The 21,690-nt window shown below is 32.5% G+C and overlaps 1 protein-coding gene across 1 annotated transcript in view; it reads left to right on the top strand.

Annotated features, from left to right (window-relative positions):
* Positions 1–787: 787 nt before the first annotated feature.
* LOC129947771 (pickpocket protein 19-like) overlaps positions 788–21,690 on the top strand; it is a 42,399-nt gene continuing 21,496 nt past the window's right edge. Inside the window, exon 1 of the mRNA XM_056058461.1 lies at positions 788–1,052. Within this exon, the coding sequence (XP_055914436.1) occupies positions 788–1,052 (265 nt within the window). The remainder of the gene's footprint in view (positions 1,053–21,690) is intronic.

The raw sequence follows: 21,690 nt of genomic DNA, 5'->3' as shown, positions 1-21,690 counted from the left end.
TACTATTGTCGATATCAAACGCACTCAGAGTAAAAAAGTTTATGCTTATTTCAAATGTGGAAAACACTAAAAATGTATACAAATTAATCAGCAAAAGTTTGGGACGGGACCTCGATGTCGGAAAGTTTTTGACTCCTATCGGATTGAGACAAGGATGTATCTTGAGCACACTACTGTTCTCCCTCTTTCTTGATGATATAGTTTGATATTTAAACTTGATGTTTACTGATGACATTGTGATGTTAGCCGACACTACCATAAAACTTCAGATGATGATTACCAAATTGGAAGAGTACTGCAAAAGATGGAAGCTAACCGTAAATCGTGCAAAATCTCAGAAAATGGTGTTTGGTAGTGGTAAGGGACATCGTAGTGGTAATTTTAATTAGGAACTTGATGGGGTTTCGGTAGAAATAGTAGACAGCTACAAATACCTTGGCTTGATAATGACGCCACAAAATAGTATGAAGTTTCATTTAGGTTAATTCAAAAAATGTTATCAACTCTACTTGGTTCAGCTGCATGAAATATTAAAATATTGGTATCTGTGCAAAATACCAGATATTTGTGGCTTCTGCTCGATCAATTATGTTGTATGCTGCCCAAGTTTGGGGATATCTTCAATATGAGACTGTCGAACAACTGCTCAGATTTTTTCTCAAACGAGTACTACACCTGCCCATGACAACGCTCACTTACATATTTGTAACATATTGAAACTGGACTTCCACCAATATACATCATAACACTGAAACTACATTTCAACTAAATCCTTAAAGTGCTTAACATGAATGTATCTCGTCTTCCTAAACCAGTAGCAGCGTATGCCTTGGAAAAAATATCGTCATGTTTTGAAAAGTGCAAGGAATTGGCTGACAAGACCGGATGTCCGCTCAATCTAGAAGCGTTTAACTTTCATCAAATGAAATCAGAGTTATACAATGTTCTTCTGGTTCTGGATGAAAGTATGCACAAATCATTTATCGTAGAAGCACAATCTTCAATATACGGAGTATATTATCCCAAGCCCGAGCACGATCTCAGCAAGATAAGTAATTTCGGAAATAACGAGAGTGTTAATAAAATATCTACCATTTTTCAAACACGAGGAGAGTTACTACCGTTAAATTTTATACCCCATCGTATTGATCTCCCAATCCAATGAAGTATGTGTAATCTGATTACTCGTGAAGATATATTACATTTTGTGGAAATATGTCCATTACTTAAAGAAATACGAAAACTATACCTATAGGAAAAGCTATTTTCACAACGGAAGAAGCTATTTATCTTTTGAATGGAAATGATTGGTCGTTTTTTTTTCAAATTTTAAGAGAAGCATTTTAATTATAATAATTATAGGTAACTTGAGTAACTATTTTGATAAATTACAATTATATTGTCAATCTGACAGACGGCTTTTGCCATGTCATAAAGGATTTGTAAACCTTATGTAAGTTCTTATAAATTATTGTATCTAATAAAATCTTATTCTAATCTAATCTTAATCCATATATATGTATGTTCTTCAGTACCTTTACTTTATAACGAACTTAATACCTACAGCTTTTTAAAGAATACAAATTCCAAATCTCGAAGTGAGATTTTTCAATTTCGCTAGGAAGAAATGTCGAAAATAATCAAATAAATAAGCGTTCACAATTAAATGGCTATCTAAGGAAATAAAATGTAAATGTTTTTATTTTTCCCAGTAAGTTCAAAAATAGACAAGTAAATGTGGAAGATTTATTTTTATTAACATTTTTGATGAACACAGGCAGAACACTTTTTTAAGGTTCCATATGACTAATAAATACTTCGTATCAATTTTTATTCTATAAATTTAATAATTTCAGAAAATTAAAAACATCGATTACTTCAAAATAAAAATAACTAATGTAACAACTCTTCCCATCCCTGTATTTATACACAGGAAGGAATACACACACATGCATACTAATATGTCTTATCAAAAATACATATAAAGTGTTTTTGTGTCTCATCATTTCGATTATATCTTCTTTTTAACTGTTAGAGGGCGGAACTAGCTTAAAGTAATAAAAAAGAAGACAAAACTAATAGAAATTTAGGTAAGCCGAAGTAGGAAGGAGCAAAATTATATGCCTACTTTCTTTCGCCTGCTAGAAATTCAGAAACTCTGATGAAATTCGTTCCAGACAGCAAGCACTCATTCTGAGGAGGTAAAAGGAGAGAAAGATTTCGACAGTGCCTACATAGTACCTACTTTTCATGATCGCCTGGTGAAGTGTCTCGAAATTCGCTGGTAGAGCTTTAAGAACTGTGTGAATGATATACGTTGTTGTACGGGGGAAGGGAAGGATACGTGAAAAGATAATGGGTTCAACCGACAACCATACCTTATGTTGTGGTCTTATTTTTTTTTTCTAAAATTCTATTCTATAATGTAGTATCGTATTTATTTCTTTCTTTCTTTCTCGGGACTGAAAAGCTCCGCCATTCTTCAACGGTAACTTTCTTGGTAGGTCAGCTTTTATTTTTTGTCAACATTACTACAATTACACAATCGTGTCAAGTGTTTGTGTGAAATGAAAACAAAAAGAATTGATGAAGATCAGAAACCTTCTTTGACTGTCTGTTCGCCTGGTGCATGAGAAAATTGTATAGTTGATAAAACTGGAACTGAACCTGATCGCTGGCTGATAGGGGTACTACAAAAGCACTTTTCATATAATTTTGGTGGAAAATAAATACTTTCAGGACACTTAATTGTTTATTGTTTCATACAGTAAATTTTCGACATGACTTTTTTGAAAAGTCTGTACGCCTTTATTGAAAATGTCTGTAACAGCTCCGCATAAATTTAAGTGAATTTTATTAATAAACATTCCACATTCCATGTTCACAGTCTTTAATTTCAAAAACCTCTAAAGAAAAAAGTCCAATGTCGTTAAATTGCACGCTCTGGATGGACATTTCAGGTATTTAAAACGGTCGTTTACATGATTAGGAAATAAGTTACAGAGCTATTCAAGGGGTTTTTAGTTCTGCCATAGTTTTAAGGGATATTGGTGACCAAAACCGAACAGGTATTTTTTTATACAAAATATTGACTGCAAATAAAATAAAATGTACGATTGGGTCGGACAAACTTGTATCTGTATATAAAGCGTCTGTTTAAAAATAATTCCTGTATTTTAAGATCTAAAAATGTAAATCAAAAAATGTTTGTTTTCAAAAATTCAAACAAACATTTGATTTATGAGAGAAACAATTATTTTTAAAAATGTTTAATTAAAAGTCGTTAGTTGATTTTTTTTTAAAATAAATTATGTATACAATTTTTCAATATTATTTTTAAAATATTTTCGAAAGCAAAAAATTTGAATATTTCTTTAAATACCAAAAATAAAAAGAATGAGATTTTTAATCATTTTTATGATTGAGACAGGGACAGTATAACAAATATTGAATTCGGTTGATTAATGGTTGGAAGAACTAAAACAAATTATTACGATTCTATGTTTTGTGTATTAAAAGAAGCCAAATTAAAAAAACTAATGTTTGACCAAAAAATTGTTATTAAAACTACTGTTGTTTTAAGCCCTAAGTCAAGCCTCGGAATCGGTTGACCCACCTTTGAGACTTTCCTTCCGTCGTAATACCACGTTTAATAAAAATTTCGATTTCGACATTTTTGCTAATGCAAAGTCGCAAGTAAAACAATTAACAAAGCTCCTAAAAACAATACAAATTAAACAAAAAATTATATTCCTTTTTCTTACAAGTGTATTATTTTTAAATAAGTACTGAATACTCGTAATGTGACTTCACATCAATACTTTCGAGTATGTTCAGTATCTTCACTTTATATCGAACTTAGTACCTTCAGGTTTTTCCAAGTATAAGAGTTCCAAATCTCGAAATAAGATTTATGAGTTTTGCTGACTTGATAAATTTAAAATGTCGAAAATCATAAAATAATAACGTTCACAATTAAATGGCTCTTTAAGAAAATACAAATTTAATCTTCATATCTTTTCCAATAAGTTAAAAATATCAAATCAAGACAAGAAAATAATTTGATCAAAGCTTTAGATTAGACAATTAAACTTTTTCTCTTTAGCATTTGTGATAAACACAGGCCAAAAACCTTTTTAAAGGCTCTATGTGAATAATAATTATTTGTGTCAATTTATATTTGTAAATTTAATTTGTAAATTTAATAATTTCAGAAAAATAAAAAAACAACGGTTACTTCAAAATAAAAATAATCAATGTAACACCTCTAAGCATCCCTGGGTTTAAGAAGGAATATACACACATGTACACTAATATGTCTTATCAAAAATACATATAAAGGGTTTTTGGTGTCTCATTTCAATTATATCTTCTTTTTAACAGTTAGAGGGCGGAACTAGCTCTAAGAAACAATAATAGAAGCATGAGCAAATTATAAGCTTACTTTCTTTTATGATCGCCTGCTAAAAACTCAGAAACTCTAGCATCAAGCAGGCTGAAAGTATTCATAGGGTAGGAGGTAAGGGAAATGAAAGATTTCGGTGGTGCGTAGGTACCTACTTTTTATCATGATCGCCTGGTAAATTTGAGAAATTCGCTGCAAGAATTGATTGAATGATTAATGGGTTAGGTAATGAGGGGTAAGACAGAGTGTTCAACCAACATGGACTGGACACAAATGGCGCTTTTTTATTCTTTTTTTTGTCTGGGGGTAGAAAACCAGACCTCTTTCAAAGAACAGATAAGCTCCGCCCTTCTGCAGCAGTAAATTTCTTGTTAAGACTTATCCTACTCGTTTTTTATATCAATACCACACTGTGTGTTAAGTGCATGTGTGTAATAGGAACAAAAAGAATTCATTATGATCTCCACCTTTTTTTACAGTCTCTTCGCCTGGTGCATCATAGAATTGTACAGTAGTTGACAAATCGCCGACTTTGATGAGCTCTGATTTAGGATTACATTAAAAGCACATTTCATATTTAAAAATAAATTAATTCTTTCACATTGTAGTTTTGGTAGTACCTATTAAGCTTTTCATCGGTGAATAGAGTTAATTTCCGCCAAGACTTTGCTGACAAGTACGTACTCTTTTATTGAATATTTCTATGACTGTTTTTTTTGTTGGTTGCAGGAGGAGTTGATAAAGGGATAATGGGTTCAACCGACAAGAATACTTTATGGGTTCGTCTTGTTTTTTTTGCCTATTTTGTCTACCCCAATTACCTAGAATCTTCTGTATTCTAGTAGAGTATTTCTTTCTTTATGTTTGGAGACTGAAAAGCTCCGCCTTTCTGCAACGGTAAGTTTCTTGTTAGGACTTAACTGGTATTTTTTTTCAATACTACTACAATTACACAATAGTATCAAATGTTCGTGTGCAATGAAAACAAATGATGATGAAGAAGAAGAATTGTTCGCCTGGTGCATGAAACAATTTTATAGTTGATTAAACTCGAATTTTAAAAAGCACTGGCTGATCAGCGGTGTTAAAAAAGCAATTCCATTTTTCAAAAAAAAAAAAAATGAACAAAATTGTAATTTTTCTATAAAATAAATACTTTTAATTGAGACACTTCATTGTGTATTGTTTCATAGAGCAAATTTCCGACATGACTTCGTGGAAAGTCCGTACGCCTTTATTGAACATTTATGTAACAGTTCCGCATAAATGTGGCTGATTTTTATAAATGGACGTTCCAAAAAAGGTCCAAAAGACAATTCGTTTGCATGATTAGGAACTGAGTTACTGAGTTATTCAAAGGCTTTTTAGTTCCGCCATAGTTTTAACTGATATTGGTGGCTAACACCAAACAGGTTCTTATTTTATACAAAATATCAACTGCAAATAATTTAAAATGCACGAATTGGGCAGGAAAACTTTCATTTGTATATAAAGCGTCTGTTTAAAAATGATTCCTGTATTTTAAGATCTTAAAAAGTATCTGCGAAAAAGTTTGTTTTTAAAAATTTGATTTATGAAAAAAACCTTTATTTTTAAAAATATTTATTTAAAAGTCGTTGAACATTTTTTTTTTAAATTAATTTTTTATATATACAATTTTTCAAGTTTATTTTAAAAATACTTCTGGTAGGCAGTTAGTTAGAGCTTACGATTTATAGTTCAATTTAGTTAAAAAATGATGACCCATTTTTAAGGTATCGAATTTCAAAACAAAAAATGTTAATATTTCTTTAAATACCAAAAATACAAAGAATGACATTTTAAATCATAAAATATGATTGATTAAGTGACAGTATATAAAATATTGAAATTGATTGATTAGTTCTTGGAAGAAATTAAAAAAAAATGTCGGTTCTATAGGGGACTCCTCTGGAGCATTACGCAAATATTTTGTATATTGAAAGAAGCCAAACAAAAAACAAGATGCTATAATTAAAAAAAACGAATTTTTGACCAAAAATTGCTATGAAGACTACTGTAGCTATTAGTCCTAAATTAATCCTTGGAATTGGGGGACTCACTTTTTCGACTTTTCCACCATCGAAAAATCATGTTTGAATAAAATCTAGATTTTTACATTTTTGCGAAATCAAAGTCACAAGTAAAATGATCCTCAAAATACACAAAAACTAAACAACAAATTGTATTCGTTATTCTTACAAGTGTATTATTTTTAACTTTTTTCACAACTCATGTTTCAGCTCAAATGAAAAGGGCTTGTTTATCACGATTGAGGGACGTGGTCGACCTTTTTAGACTGTGACATTAGACCAATCTCGAATAGGAAATTATTGAAATGGGTCCGATTTGTCAAATTGAAAATTTTGACATTTCTCGACGTTTCAAGGTCCCTAGAGTCGAAATAAAAGATTTTTAGAAAGATGTCTGTGCGTTCGTGTGTACGTACGTTCACGACGGTTTTATCGTTGTCCCTAGCTCAAGAACCAGAAGAGATATCGACTTCAAATAATTTTGTTATACACATAAAAAGGCAGAAAGATGCAGAAAGGGCTCTTAAGAAACTTGCGTAGGCGTTTTTTTTTACCATAGCGGTTTAAAAAAAGGTGAAAATGTGTGTTAACCCTTAATATGTGACGAACCAAAAATGCTAGAGACTTGAATTAAATTTTGTGTTATATATTGTAACGTGATTCCAAACAAGCATATTTTTTTTTGAAAAATCCAATTAACGGTTTTTTATAAATAAAAAATACTGAACAAAAATTTATCACCTTGAAAATTTTACGTATACAAAATGATTTTATTTCTAAAACACTTTTCTGCCATGGAAAATAAAGTTTTTAACTTCTGGTAAAATTTTGAGTAAAATCGAATTGACGGTTTTTTTTTACAAAAAATAAAAACACTGATTTTCGAATCAAATATATTTTTAAAAACTTTGAGATATTTAGTTTACTTTTAAAAAATATTGCTGTCAACACTCAGTAAAATTTATAGGAAAAGCTATTTTTTTACAAAAAATAAAAACCTAGCAAGAAAATAAAACTTAACAAAAATTTACTTACGACTTAAAAAGCTTTTAAAAATTAAAAATATTTTCTTCAAACTCTTTTTATTTCACAGAAAATTTTGTTTTGGATATTCAGTAGTTTTTTATAAAATCCAACACTCCGTTTTTTTTATAAAAAAAATAAAATCTAGAAGAAATATTACGCAAATTTGGTAAAAATTGATGTTCGGTTCCTGATATCTCTCATTCATCCAATTTGTAAAAATTTAAGAAATGCTGCTTAAGTTGGTAAACTATTTTTTTAGATTTTCAAACTAAACTATTGTTTTATATGAAAAATATTGTTAGTAATTTTCAAATTTTTAAGAATAATTCAACTGACAACTTTTTGACCCAACACGAAAACCTATATGATCAATGCTTTAGATTGGACAATTTATATATATTATATTTCTCTTCAAAAATTTTTGATAAACACAGACCAAAAACCTAAATTTAATAATTTCAAAAAAATAAAAAAAACAACGATTACTTCAAAATAAAAACAACCAAACACCTCTTCCCATCCCTGGAAGGAATATCGACATGCACATGGACATGCACACTAATATGTCATTATTAAAAATACATATAAAGTGTTTTTGTGTGTCATTTTGATTCTATCTTCTTTTTAACTGTTAGAGGGCGGAACTAGCTTTTCGTTACAAACAAGAAGACAAAATTATGGAGCTGCCGGTAGGCCCAAGTAAGAGCTATACTACTACAACATGCTGTAAAAACTCATTGGGTATGGGGTAAGGGGAAAGAAAGATTTTGACGATGCGTACGTAGTACCTACTTTTCATGATCGCCTGGTGAAAGTCTAAAAATTTTATGGTACTTACTCAAAAATTATTTGAATGATTTACGTTGGTGAGTGAGGAGGTTGGGCATAAAGGGAAAGATAAGGGTTTCAACCGAACATGTTGTGTTTTTGTTCCTTTTTTTTCTATTTCGTCTACCCTCAGTCCCCGAGGCGCGTTAGTTTGCGACTATATTTCTTCATCTTTCTCGTAAATAAAAAGCTCCGCCCTCCTACAACGGTAAATTTCTAATTGGGAATTAGCTTGTCAGTTTTTTTTGTCAATACTACTACAATTACAATAATGTGTGCAAAGATAACATAAAGAATTCATGAAGATCAGAAACCTTCTTTTCCAGTCTGTTCGCCTGGTGCATGAGAAAATTGTAGCTTACAACTTTTTTAACATTCTAAATGCGCTGATTAGGGGCATTACAAAAAAGCACATTTCATATTTATAAATTAATATAATTCATTATTATTGTAATTTTGGTTAAAAATAAATAATTTTTAATTAGAAAGCTTAGTTTTGTATTGGTTCATACAGTTAATATTTTGCTCAACTTTGCTGACAAGTAAGCACTGTTATGTTGAAAATTTCTGTGACCGCATAAATGAGGTTAAATTTTTGTATACAATTCACAATTTCATATTTCAAGGCTGATATTAGTAGATTTCATAGTCTTGAACTTTCAAAACCCAAAAGAAAAATTCCAATGGCGTTAAATAATAAGATTTGGATGAATAATTCTGTTATTTGAAACGGTAGTTTACATGATTATGAAATTCAATCATTACTTTGGCTGCTAGCATGTCCTTTTTAAAACAACTGATGTGCTGGTCATATCCACGTTACATCTTGCACTTAAAGCTTTGAGCACTTAAAAGTTTGTAGGTTTTCGCTTTGGGTTAAAAAAGGTTTCAGTTGAATTATTCTTAAAAATTATTAAAAATATTTTTCATATAAAGAAATAGTCTAGTTTGAAAATCTAGTTTTGTTAAATAATTTTTAGTCGAAAACAAATGTTTACCAATTTTTATAAATTGGATGAATGAAATTAATTTGAAAGATATCAAGAACCGAACATCAATTTTTACCAAATGGGGGTACTTTTTTTATGAAAAAAAAACAGACTATTGGGTTAAAAAAAAAAACTACTGCATATCGAAAACTTAATTTTTTGTGAAATAAAAAAGGTTTGAAGACAATATTTTTAATTTTTGAAAAGCTATTTGAGTCGAAAATCAATTAGTTTCAGTACTGTTTTTTGGATTTCATTTTTTGTAAAAAAAACTGTCAATTCGATTTTTTCAAAATTTGTCCGAATTTTATAAACAATATTTCTTATAAGTGAAAATTAATTGGAAGCCATAATCTCAAATTTTTTAAAAGATATTTGAGTTGAAAATCCACTTTTGTTAAATTTTGTTTTAAGTTTCTATTTAAAACAAAAACCGTCAATTTCATTTTTCTCAAAATTTTACTGCATGTTAAAACAATATATTTTAAAAAGATATAAGTAGTTTAAAGCCAATATCTCAAAGTTTTCAAAAGATATTTGAGCCGAAAATCAATTCTTATCAACTTTTATAAATTTTTTTGTTAAGGTTTTTTATTTTTTGTTAAAAAACTGTCAATTCGATTTTTCTCAAAATGTTACCGAGTGTTGAAAACAATATTTCAAGTTAAAACTAGTTGGAAGTTATAATCTCAAATTTTGAAAAGATATTTGAATCGAAAATCAATTTTTACCAACTTTTGTTAATTTTTCTTTTAAGTTTTTATTTTTTGTTAAGAAACTGCCAATTCGATTTTTCTCAAAATTGTATTGAATGTTAAAAACAATATTTTTTAAAAGATAAAGTTTAAAGCCAAAATTTTAAAATTTTGAAAAAATATTGGAGTCGAAAATAAATTTTTATCAACTCTTATTAATTTTTTTGTTTAAGTTTTTAATTTTTGTTAAAAAATTGTCAATTCGATTTTTCTCAAAACTTTTAAGAAAGTTAAAAACAATATTCTTGTAAGTTTTAATTAACTGGAAGCCATAATCTTAAAATTTTGAAAAAATATTGTAGTCAAAAATCAATTTTTACCAAATTTTGTTAAGTTTTTTTAGGTTTTTATTTTTTGTAAAAAAATTCTATTGGTTTCAAAATTTTACTGAAAAAAAATATTTAAAAAAAAAGTAGTTTTTAGGCAATGTCTCAAAGTTTTAAAAAGATATTTGAGTCGAAATGCAATTTTCACCAACTTTGAGAAATTGTTTTTTAAGTTTTTTTATTTTTTTATAAAAAAAACCTGTCAATTTGGTTTTTCTCAAAATTTTACCTAATATCAAAAACGTTATTCTTCGTTGCACAAAATTTTTTTGGAGTTAAAATAATTATTGGTTCGTAAAATTTTCGAGGTGACAATTTTTTTTAAAAATTTCTTTGATTTATAAAAAACCGTTAATTGGATTTTTCTTTCCAAAATTATACTGTTTGGTATCACGGTACAATACATAATATTAAATTTAATTAAAGTCTCTAGCGTTATTGGTTCGTGAGATATTTAGGGTTAGCCAAAATGTTTACCTTATTTGAAACTGCTTTGTTAAAAAACCACAAACGCCATTTTCTTGAGAGTCCTTTCTGCATCTTTCTACATTATTATTTGCATAACAAAATTTATTTGAATTCGATATCTCTTCTGGTTTTTGAGCTATGGACGACGAAAAAAAGTCACGAACACCAGCACAGGAACCTTTTATTTCGCCCTTGGGAACCTTGAAACGTCAAGAAATGTCAAAATTTTCAATTTGCCAAATTGGATCCATTACAATAACTTCCTATGGGATGTGACTTACAACTCTCAAACATTCCTGCGTGAGAGTACTTTTGTCAGCCATGGAGAGGTCCTACAATTTTAAGCTGAATCCGAACGGCTATTTTGAAAAAGCAATTTTCATGACAAGAATTACTCTTGAAGAATTTGTCAATTTCTCGCAAAAGGCAGTACCGGTGTTCCCGTGAAAAAAAAAACATTAGATCGCATAGGTAGGGTTCAAACTCAAGACCTCTGGTATGATAGTCCAATGCAATAACCATCATTAAGTTGGTTTATACATATATAATATATTTTTATAATAAATTGAAATTTAAAATTCCTCCTTTTAAACACCTCAAACGTAATACACGTATTTTAAGGAACGTTCTTCAGTTAACCCTTGCGTCTTATTTTGGACGCACTCTTAAGTATAGAGATTCTTTCTTTACCTGCACTTTACAAATATGGAATGGCTTTAGGAGGCGTAGACATTCAAAACCAATAACTCTGTCCATCATATTGCACTTGAAGGGAACTTATGTTTTTATACTTTTATGAAAAAAGTTTTGAAACAATTATACTTTTATACGTAATTATAATAAGGCTAACTTTGATGCAATGAATGTGTATTTTCTTTCTATTCCTTGGGAATAGCTTTTTTCTAAAACTGAATTAAATAACGATACTCTAGTAACTATTGTCAATGGATCTTTACGTAGATTTGTTCCAAATAAAAAAGCCAAATCTAGAAATAATCCTGCATGGTTTAACAAGAGACTTAAAAATATTAAAAAAAGAAAAAAATAAATCTTTTAAGTAACTTAAAACTAATTGCCATGATCCAAATTTGAGATCTAAGCATATGTTTATTCAAAAAGAATTCGATACGCTTAATAAATTATTATATCGGGCTTATTTGTTCTCTATTGAGTCAAATATTAAATATCAGAGTGACAATTTTTGGAAGAACATTAACGCTAAGCGTAAAAGCAATGGGTATCCAAGCTATATGAAGTATCTGAATAAATCAACGAGTGATGTTGAAGAAATTTGTAACTTATTTGCTGTTTATTTTCAGTCTGTTTACTCCACAAACACTCCAACGAATGTTTGTATGCCATGAGTTTCTTCTATAGTTAACATAGGGTCTATGGTTCTGACGGTTTCTGTTGTAGAATCATCCTTTTTAGGTTTATATAGCAACACAAATGCAGGCCCTGATGGGATCCCACAAATTTTATTGTTTAAATGTTCCTCATCTTTAGCTATTCCATTGACAGCCATTTTCGCTCTATAAATGCAGGCCCTGATGGGATCCCACAAATTTTATTGCTTAAATGTTCCCCATCTTTAGCTATTCCATTGACAGCCATTTTCGCTCTATAAAGGTGAGTTTTTAAAATATACCATAAAAACTCTTTATATTTCTCTCTTTCGATCTTAGCTTGAATACTGCAACACAGTTTGGAACCCTTGCTATAATAACTCAATTGTAAGAATCTAGAAAATCCAGAAAGAATTTCAAGGTTTTTTGTATTATAAACTTGAATGGGGTATAGTTATTCCATCGTTTGAGTTAAGTTTCCGTTGCTATAAAGCCAACCGTACTGAGGAAAGTCTGAAAAAGTTCAAAAAAGCCAGGAAGGCCTGCAAAGCCCACATTCGACGGACCAAATTTTTACATGACCAAAATTTAAGGCAAAAAATACTCCAATGTCCCAAAGGCAGTACAAATGTTTGGTCGTTGTCAATGACACTCCTTTTGTTAGCTCTTTAGAGAAAGCTAATCTCTTCGCTGCCAGAGGGTGTTATGACTCAGCCTGTACTTGAGCGAGTTAGTGATTCTATGGGACCAATCTATTTTCGCACTCGTACTGTGGCAAGAGTCCTTAGAGATCTAAACATACATAAATCCGCTGGTCCGGATGGTATCCCCGCCATTGTTCTGAAGAAGTGTTCTTCAACGCTGTCAAAACCACTGTGTAAGATTTTTCATCTGTCCTACTTCTCAAGTCTCGTTCCGAGAGGATTGTTAAACCGCACTTGTCCAGCCCATAACCAAAAAAAGGCGAATCTTCCTCACCCTCTAATTACCGACCGATTGCACTTACGTGTTACGTTCCTTTTTTCGAAGGTCATGGAAACGCTGATTAATTTTCAGTTCCAGAAATATCTTGAAGATCGATAGCTTCTTAATGACCGGCAGTACGGCTTGCAAAGCAATAGGTCCACTGGTGATCTCATGGTTCATCTCACCGAACAGTGGAGCAAATCTTTACATCGCTTTAAAGAAAGTAAGATTATTGCATTTGATATTTCAAAAGCATTTGATAGGGTTTGGCATCAGGCTCTCTTATCGAAAATGTGTGCATGAATCCCTGCTTCATTGGATTAGTAATTACCTTTCGGATCGTTCAATAGAAGTTGTATTGGATGGATTCAAGTCTGAAAACTATAAAATAAATGCTTGTGTGCCCCAGGGCTCTGTTCTTTCTCCAACACTCTTTCTCATTTTTATTAATGATCTCCTGTTTGCTACATCTAATCCAATTTATTGTTTCGCTGACGATAGTACTCTTTGCTTTTCATATTCGTTTTCAGACTCACATCCCCCTTCTTCGGATGTGGAACTGCAACGACAAAATATGATAAGGTCATTAAATTCCGACCTTAACAGCATTGTTCTATGGGGATTAAAAAACCGCGTAGAATTCAATGCTTCGAAAATGCAATGCTGTCTTGTATATTTAAAGCCATTATCAATGGATGGCACTTGCATCAATGAGACTGAACACCTCGATATTTTTGGTATGTGTGTCACCAATTACCCCTTGCTGAATGGTCACATACACGATGTCGCCAAAAATGCCGCAAGGTGTTTGGGTTTCCTTAGGCGATGCAAGAAATATTTCACCCCTTTTGATCTGGCTGTTATCTACAAGACTCATATACGTCCAAAGCTTGAGTACAACTCCCATCTCTGGGCTGGAGCTCCTGCAACTTACTTAAGCCTCTTGGATAGTATTGAACGTAGAGTAATTAAATTAATAGATGATAATATCATCATAAGTTCATTTACTTGAATATCGTCGTAAGGTCTCTTGTCTGACCCTTTTTTACCCCTATTTTAACGGCTTATGCTGTAGTGAAATAGCCAGTTGCATTCCTCCCATTAAACAATTCAACTGTAATACTCGCGCTCCTAGGAATGCTCATTAGTATACCCTCGGGCCCAATTTCGGACGTACTGTCAAATACAGAGTTTCGTTCTTTAGCCGTACTACGCGAATGTGGAATACCTTACCACACTCGGCCTTTTCTAGTCAGTGCAATATTCAGGAATTCAAAACCAAATTCAGTTTGTACTAGTTTGGAGTTTTTTAGAATTTGCACTAGAGATACCTTTAAAATGTATGTTTTGAATGTTCTTAGATCTACTTGACGTTTGTATATATTTATTTATTATTGTTAGTCTATTAGTCTATAAGATAACTTTTTGCTTCGATTGATAAATAAATAAATATGCGTCAGTTTCTCCTTTCAAATCATATCCTTCCTTCCCAATTTATCTCACTATGTTTATTCATTATTAGGGTATTCATAACCCTTAATCTTAGAAAATTGATGCTTATTTAACTCATTTTTTTAATCAGAGGTAATGCTATTTTAACTTAACTATGACTTGCCTAAAAAAGATAAACAAAAAAACAGAAATTAAAACAACCGTGAAATTATGGGTTGTTTTTTGTTTGAAAAAGGAACACAATTAATTCTATAAAATGTTCAACTTCAAAACTACCTACAAATAAGAAACCAAAACTTTTAAAAAACTATAAAAAGGTGACTGTAGATACATTAAAAACACCCCAACAAAACATTTGTAACCCTCTTGTTAGCCTTTCTACTTCGCATATAAACTCCAGGACATACAGAAAGTATTAGGTTCTTATACCAACATTGTAATCATGAATATATTTGACCACAAAAACCCTCATTTATTTTAACCCATAAACTAACAATAAAATTACCCTTGTTAATTCAGTTAAATATGATTTATATATTTTCCCATGCATCTTGCCATATCTACTCATTTAATAAACTAAAAGTGCAATTAAAAATGTTAATTCGCTCTTCCTCTTCTTCCATCGCCTGCCCGTTGTCCTTTCCCATGCAAAAACCCAACCACAATAAAGGGAATTTATTTTATTATATCCCCAAACCCTACGTGCAAAGCAAGAGGTACAGAGAGACGGAGGAAGACGGAGTCTTTCAACACAAAACCGGAAACAGCAGCCAGCTTGGCAAAGCCTAGGCCAAGCCATGCTAGACCAAAACCAGGAAGTCCTCCATATTGTCCAAACTAATAACCCGGTAAATTACAACAATAATAAATGGTGCGGCGAGCATTTATGTATATTTGCTCCTTGTGTAATACCCTACCTTCCTTCCTACATATACGAGTTTAAACGCTGATGCAAAATATTTACCCGCGTTTAGTCACCCTCTCCGCCACCAATGGATCTCCTCACATATAAGTCGCCCCACTTAATATGCAATCTGGAACTCGAAAAAGCTAATTCTATATTCAAAGTTTGCTCACTTCGCTTTATTGTCGGCCATGATGATGACGATGGACTGACTATGTGGAAAATGGTATTCACAGAGCTTCCGCCACCGAGCCCCTCTGTATTTGCCTAAAGTCAAATGCCCTGAAAATTCAAAACAGCAACGAAATGAATTGCGGTAAATTGGCCAGGCATCCGCCGCAACAGGATGTTTGCTCGCAAATGTAACTCTGATATGGTCATATAGACGTATAATGCAAGCAGGCAAGCAGCGACCTTTACACATAGAGGAACATCGATATGATATGGCCCCGGCGAGTCAGGGCATCAGGAAGGATCAAGGCACAGAGAAGCATCGAACCGAATAGACGGAGCAAAGTTGCCAATTCTAGCCGGAGGAAAGAGAGGTGCTTTTTACAAAACAGCAGGGAACTCCTTGAGCTTCCGATGATGCCCGTGGGCGCACTTTTTGGCCTTTCAACTGTTTATATCGGTTTGTTTGGTTTTGCCTTTTTCAGCTTTATAAACCCTCTTCATACTCCTTCCTCCGAGGCTTGGGGTGGTGGAGATTTTTAAATTAAAAAAACCTTCTTATATAGATTTGTACTCGAGTACTTTATGCCCAGTGAAAGAGGGGTGTCGAAAATCTATAATTTTCAATTATTACGGTCCAGTGAAGCCGAAAACGAGAACACGAAAACACGAGAACGAAGGATTTCTAAAGGACATAAAATCTTATGCGAATATTATCCTACCTAACCATACATCCGTATAGCGTATAAGATTCCTCGTCCTAATGCATATGCAATAGACCCTTCCTCTTTATTTTTCTGGGTAGGTAAGGTATATCTATACCTTTCAAAGTCAGATGCAAGGAGTTATGATTTATCGTAGCCACAACTTATCTAGGGATGAAGTAACCACACCGAACATATGTTAAGGGCACATCTCCACGTCCAGTATCGGCTTACAATCGACTTCCGGTTGAATGAATTTATGCCTTGGCGTAGTCGCTGTTTGGCCAAAGGGCCTCTATAGCGATGATGACATGGAGACAGTACAACCTTGTGTTGGGGGACCAATTTCCAGCCTCCAGGATGAAATCATTTTTTCTGTTTTTCTACTTTTCTTTTACAATTCAATTGGCATTTGTACGATGCCCCGTGTTCCGTTGATGGTGGCGCATTACGCCGCCACCGACCGTTTTGATTCCTGGATTTCTGATTCCTAGTTGTTGTGGTGGTTGTTTCCTTTGTAGTTACTATCACTCCTGTTAGAAGGTACTCATCCTCCTTCCGGGAAACAGGTTTTTTTCGAATATTAGATTTCTGTTCTTGTATGTTTTGTGGCTTAAGGCGGATTTGAGTTTCTATGTAGCTTTACCTTTCTTTGATGTCTTTTTATAGGTAAGTAGGTATAGATAAGGTAGGGGGAGGTGTTCTTAGTTATTTTTTGTTAGTCTTATATTTTCAGTTCTTTTTTTGTTCGTTTCAACGAAAATGCAATAATGGAGAAAAATTGCTGGATTTTCACTGGGGACGTACAACTAGAGTACATTTTTTTATTTTTGATTAAGGAAGATGAAGCTTTATAATATCCGGAACTCGTCTTTTGTTTGAGTCCTCAAGGTAAGGTAGTGTTCTTATAAGGGAGTTATAAATAGACTTTGCTTTGACAAGATTCAATGAGGTGAGGGAGAATATTTTTAATAGAGTATTGTAGAGGTATCTGCGCTACCTACGGAAGTTTATAAAAAGCCTAGAGGCTTAAAGTGTGTTGAACATTTGAAAAACAAAAAGAAAATGTTACATTTAATTAGTGAAAGTAAGGCTTTTGGAACAAATGAGAGATTCTTAAGTTACAAAATCAGATCTTTGCGTAGGAAAGCTTAGTACACGCTTAATATATGCAATCATTAATGACTTCAATAATAAAATTGCATTCATTGATTTTAATTTAAATATTATTATGCAAAAAATTTTTTTATTCAACTCATTTTACAGCAATCATTTTAAAGCAATCAATTGAATGCAATCTTTGAGAATTCATTCGTTTGATTCAATAGATTTTTTAAATTCTTTTTTTTCTGGTCTTATTGAACTTTTATACTAGTTTTGTGACAAAATTTCACCAAAGAATTAAAAAAAGCAAAGAATTCCAAAGAATGCAAATTAATGCAAGGAATTAATGAATTTTCAAAAGATTGCATTCAATTGAATGCTTTGAAATGATTGAAGTCTTTTTGCTACAAGTGAATGGAAATTAAATAATTGGAAGTTTAAAATCTGCAAGACTGCATTATTTTTTAAGCATGTTTTATTTAACTACCAAAGAATTACCAGCACTAAAAATGTGCTGATCTTAATCGTCGCTCAATAGTACGTAACATAACACACATTAAAAATACGCTGCTGACAGAAAAAAAGTATCGATCTAGGAATCTACCTTTCTCGTGGAACCAGTTAGAAGTATTTATCAATGAATCGTTTGAGGCAACAGCATTTCATAGATAAGTAGGATCATTGTAGTGAATGTGTCTAAGATGGAGTCTTCATCTTTGTGACATGATTATAGGAAGTAAGGCACTGTCTCCTCCACAGCCATGCCTATCCATTAGGTAGTGTTCTGTAAGATCGCCTATAATGGAGCTAATGTGCATTTATCATAACCGAAATGATTTGCTTTGTTTATGGTATTATGCCCTAGCATAAATTTACAAATAGATAGGCTTATAATGTTAATAGATTTGTTGTCTATTAGAGGTAAAGTTATTTGCAAGTTCATCAGCTTTACAGTTTTCTGGAAAGTCTCTATAATTATGTTGCATTTTCCGCCATTTCCACAAGAAGTGACCGACATTTTCGGGCTGTTAGTGAGTTTATTGTAATTATTTTGATGGTAGCTTGACTATCTAAAAGAGCGCTTCCTTGTTGGTTAGAAGTTCTGTCTGGAACACTTTATAGTGATTGAGAAGACTAAATGAGAAGCATGGATTTAGTCAGTCGGAGTGCACGCCTCTGCGGACCCCGTGATCATTGTTTTATCCATCGCGAGTTCTAGAGGGATGTCACAACAGGAACGAGGTTGGTAAGTTTTAGCAAAAGTAAAAAGTCTGTAAAGACAATCAGGGGCATTTCGGCAGTCTATGCTGATGTTAAATGAAAAGACCACTTTTTCAAATTAAATAACTTTGAAGACTTATCTAATTCCGCTGCAACGGCGACGAAGAACAACAATTCTGTCTACCCGACCTCTACGAAGTGAAGATAGTTACATACATATATAGAATCTGAAGTGCAACAAATCTGCTGGAGCTGACGGTATCGCGGCTACATTATTCATAGAAGCAGGCGGCCGGTGACTTGGTGAGAATTGGTTACCGATGAGTACAGTCTCAGCTTAGTTTGCTCAATACTCAAGAAAGGAGACCCTCTGAATCGTGCATCTGTTTTCTCAATGTTGCTCATGAGAATCGTTCTGTCGTATTATGTAAACGTCTGAAGCCGTTCGTCAAAAATCTAATGGGTTAATATCAGTGTGGATTCAAACCAGGAAAATTCACCATTGATCAAATATTCACATAACGGTAGATCTTGGAAAAACCCAGAAACTTCAAATCCATACCCACCATATCTTTTTTTTATTTCATGGTCGACTTTACAGGGCAATGTCTAGTTTAATCATTCCTGTCAAGTCTAACAGTTTGTGCAGAACGACGATGGAGAATGCACACTGCTTTTGAAATCAAAAACGATATCAGATAAGAACACCATTGATAAAGAGTAGAGGACCAGAATGACAACCCTGGGGAACGTTTGATTTAGCAATTTAATGGGTTAGTCAAAGTACTTTTGATGAACTTTACTTGATTACACCTATTTTGAAAATAAGAAAAAATCCCTACGATGAACTTAGGAAGAAAACCTAACTGTCTAAAACCTAAATGTGATAATATCTTGTGAAATCTAGTCAAAAGCTTTAGAACAATCAGTGTAAATACAGTCGAGCTCTTGACCAAGTAAATTTGTAACTGTTGATCAATTTAGCATAAAACCATGTTCTTGAGCCGGAAGCCCAACAATCGATATTTTAAATTTTAAGGACACTGGAATTTAGGACCCTTTTGTGATAGTTTAGTGCTCTATTACCGACTGAGCACAAACACCTCAACTCAGGAAAAATTTCTTTAGCTCTTGCCAAGCTATCAATGTGGAAACACCACTGTTTTTGGGTGTAACGGTTTGACTTCAATTCAACAAGAATAAAAACTCTTAATTGAATAATCTGAATGTATCAGTATAACACACTATTCTCAGAAAAATAATGGCGAGAGGTTAAAAAGAGATTTTAGTCTTCAGCATTTAGTGGACCTCCGATTTCTGAAGCTAAGTGTTAGTTTCATAAATATAGAACTTTGAAAACTAATCTTCAAAAATTAATTTTAAAATTCAAGACTTACATAAATTCGTCACTTTGCTTTAAAAGCTTCCTTTTATTCATAATTAAAATCGCAATGATATTATTTCCACCTAATTTTTAGGTAGGGAAATGTATATATACCAATATTTCATTTTGGTAATGACTGACGGAAAAAGATAGCATAACAGGGTTTAGCCCTTCTTTTTTGGCGAAGGACAGATTCCATCTTCTTTATGTTGGAATCGAAATCGGATTATTCGACCTGTTGGATGTTTCTCTGGGTTAAATTTAGTATCTCGTACAACGTTTTATGTTTATCGGACCAACATGAGAAACCTCAGCTAATTGTTATGAAATCGTCAAATGGCAAATAGTTCCTCTCAGCGGAAATATCGAAAAGGTTAATGACACAATTCAACAATTCATTATAACTCAATTCTACACTATTATGGTTTTAGGACCCTCGAAGTTTTTTGCTATTGAAAAATTAATTTTTAATTTTATTTTGTCTATATTGCGCTATTCAACAGCCCCTCCTCCGACAACAAAATAGAAAAACCACTTAAGGGCCATAAAGTAGACTATCTCTATGTTTCATACTCAGTATGGCAGAGCTTTTTATCGAACCATTAAAATTGCATGAATCCTCAAAAACAGAACAAAAACAACAACAAAAATACAAAATATGAAGAACACATCCTGCGTGCTTTATACATATATTTTTCTTGTTATTGTTGTTGTTGTTGTTTTCATTGTATTCCAACCGAGTGAGCTTGATAATAATAAATTCGCCTTTTTCACGGTTCGCATGTAAAAGCATATCAAGGACCAAACAGGCAACAAACAAAAAATCCCACCAAAATAGTTACATTCAAAATATATTTCCACCACCAAGTAAAATTATTTCTTCCTCCATCCCTCACTCCCAAAGCTTACCCCAACTCTTTGTTTAAAAAAAATAAAAGGAGTTTCAAGGCGGAAACGGATTATGACTAAAGCATACGGAGTAGAGAAGGTGGATATGTTTACGAAGAGAAAAAAATTATTATAACCAACAAAGGATATGCATACAAGCGGAGTACATTTATGCAAAAGGATAATACGCAAGTTATTATGAAATAATCACCCGTCAAGATATGGTAATAACCACACCGGTCCCCTCCCTCATAAGCTCAAACGAAAAAAAAAAGGATATTAAGGGTGACTTGCACGCAGCAGGAAAGGGAAGAAAATATCTTACATTATGCCAGTTGGCGTGACAGTTAAATTGTAAACTATACCTACATACCTTTGATGTGAGTGTAGGTACGTGTGTGTATTGTGTGTGTGTGTTATGTTTTAAGTGAATTAGCGAGCCTCCAGCTTTAAGCGTGATAAGGTGCAATTTTTACCTCTTAACCTCGGGAAGAGCTTAAGGATATGAGGAATGACTTCGTTTTCTGTGTGTAGTAATTTATTATTTGCGAAAATATCACTTTAAATGACATAACACAAAGCCATACACATTTACACACGCCGGAACACACACTCACACATGCACCCATTTAAGTCCATACATAAACATAGAATCCTCTAAAAGGACACGGAAAATTGCTAGTGGCAAAGGATTAATGTCGG

This window comes from Eupeodes corollae, chromosome 1 (genome assembly GCF_945859685.1).
Source record: "Eupeodes corollae chromosome 1, idEupCoro1.1, whole genome shotgun sequence".
Taxonomy (NCBI): Eukaryota; Metazoa; Arthropoda; class Insecta; order Diptera; family Syrphidae; genus Eupeodes; species Eupeodes corollae.
This window is presented reverse-complemented; position numbering and strand designations above follow the sequence as displayed.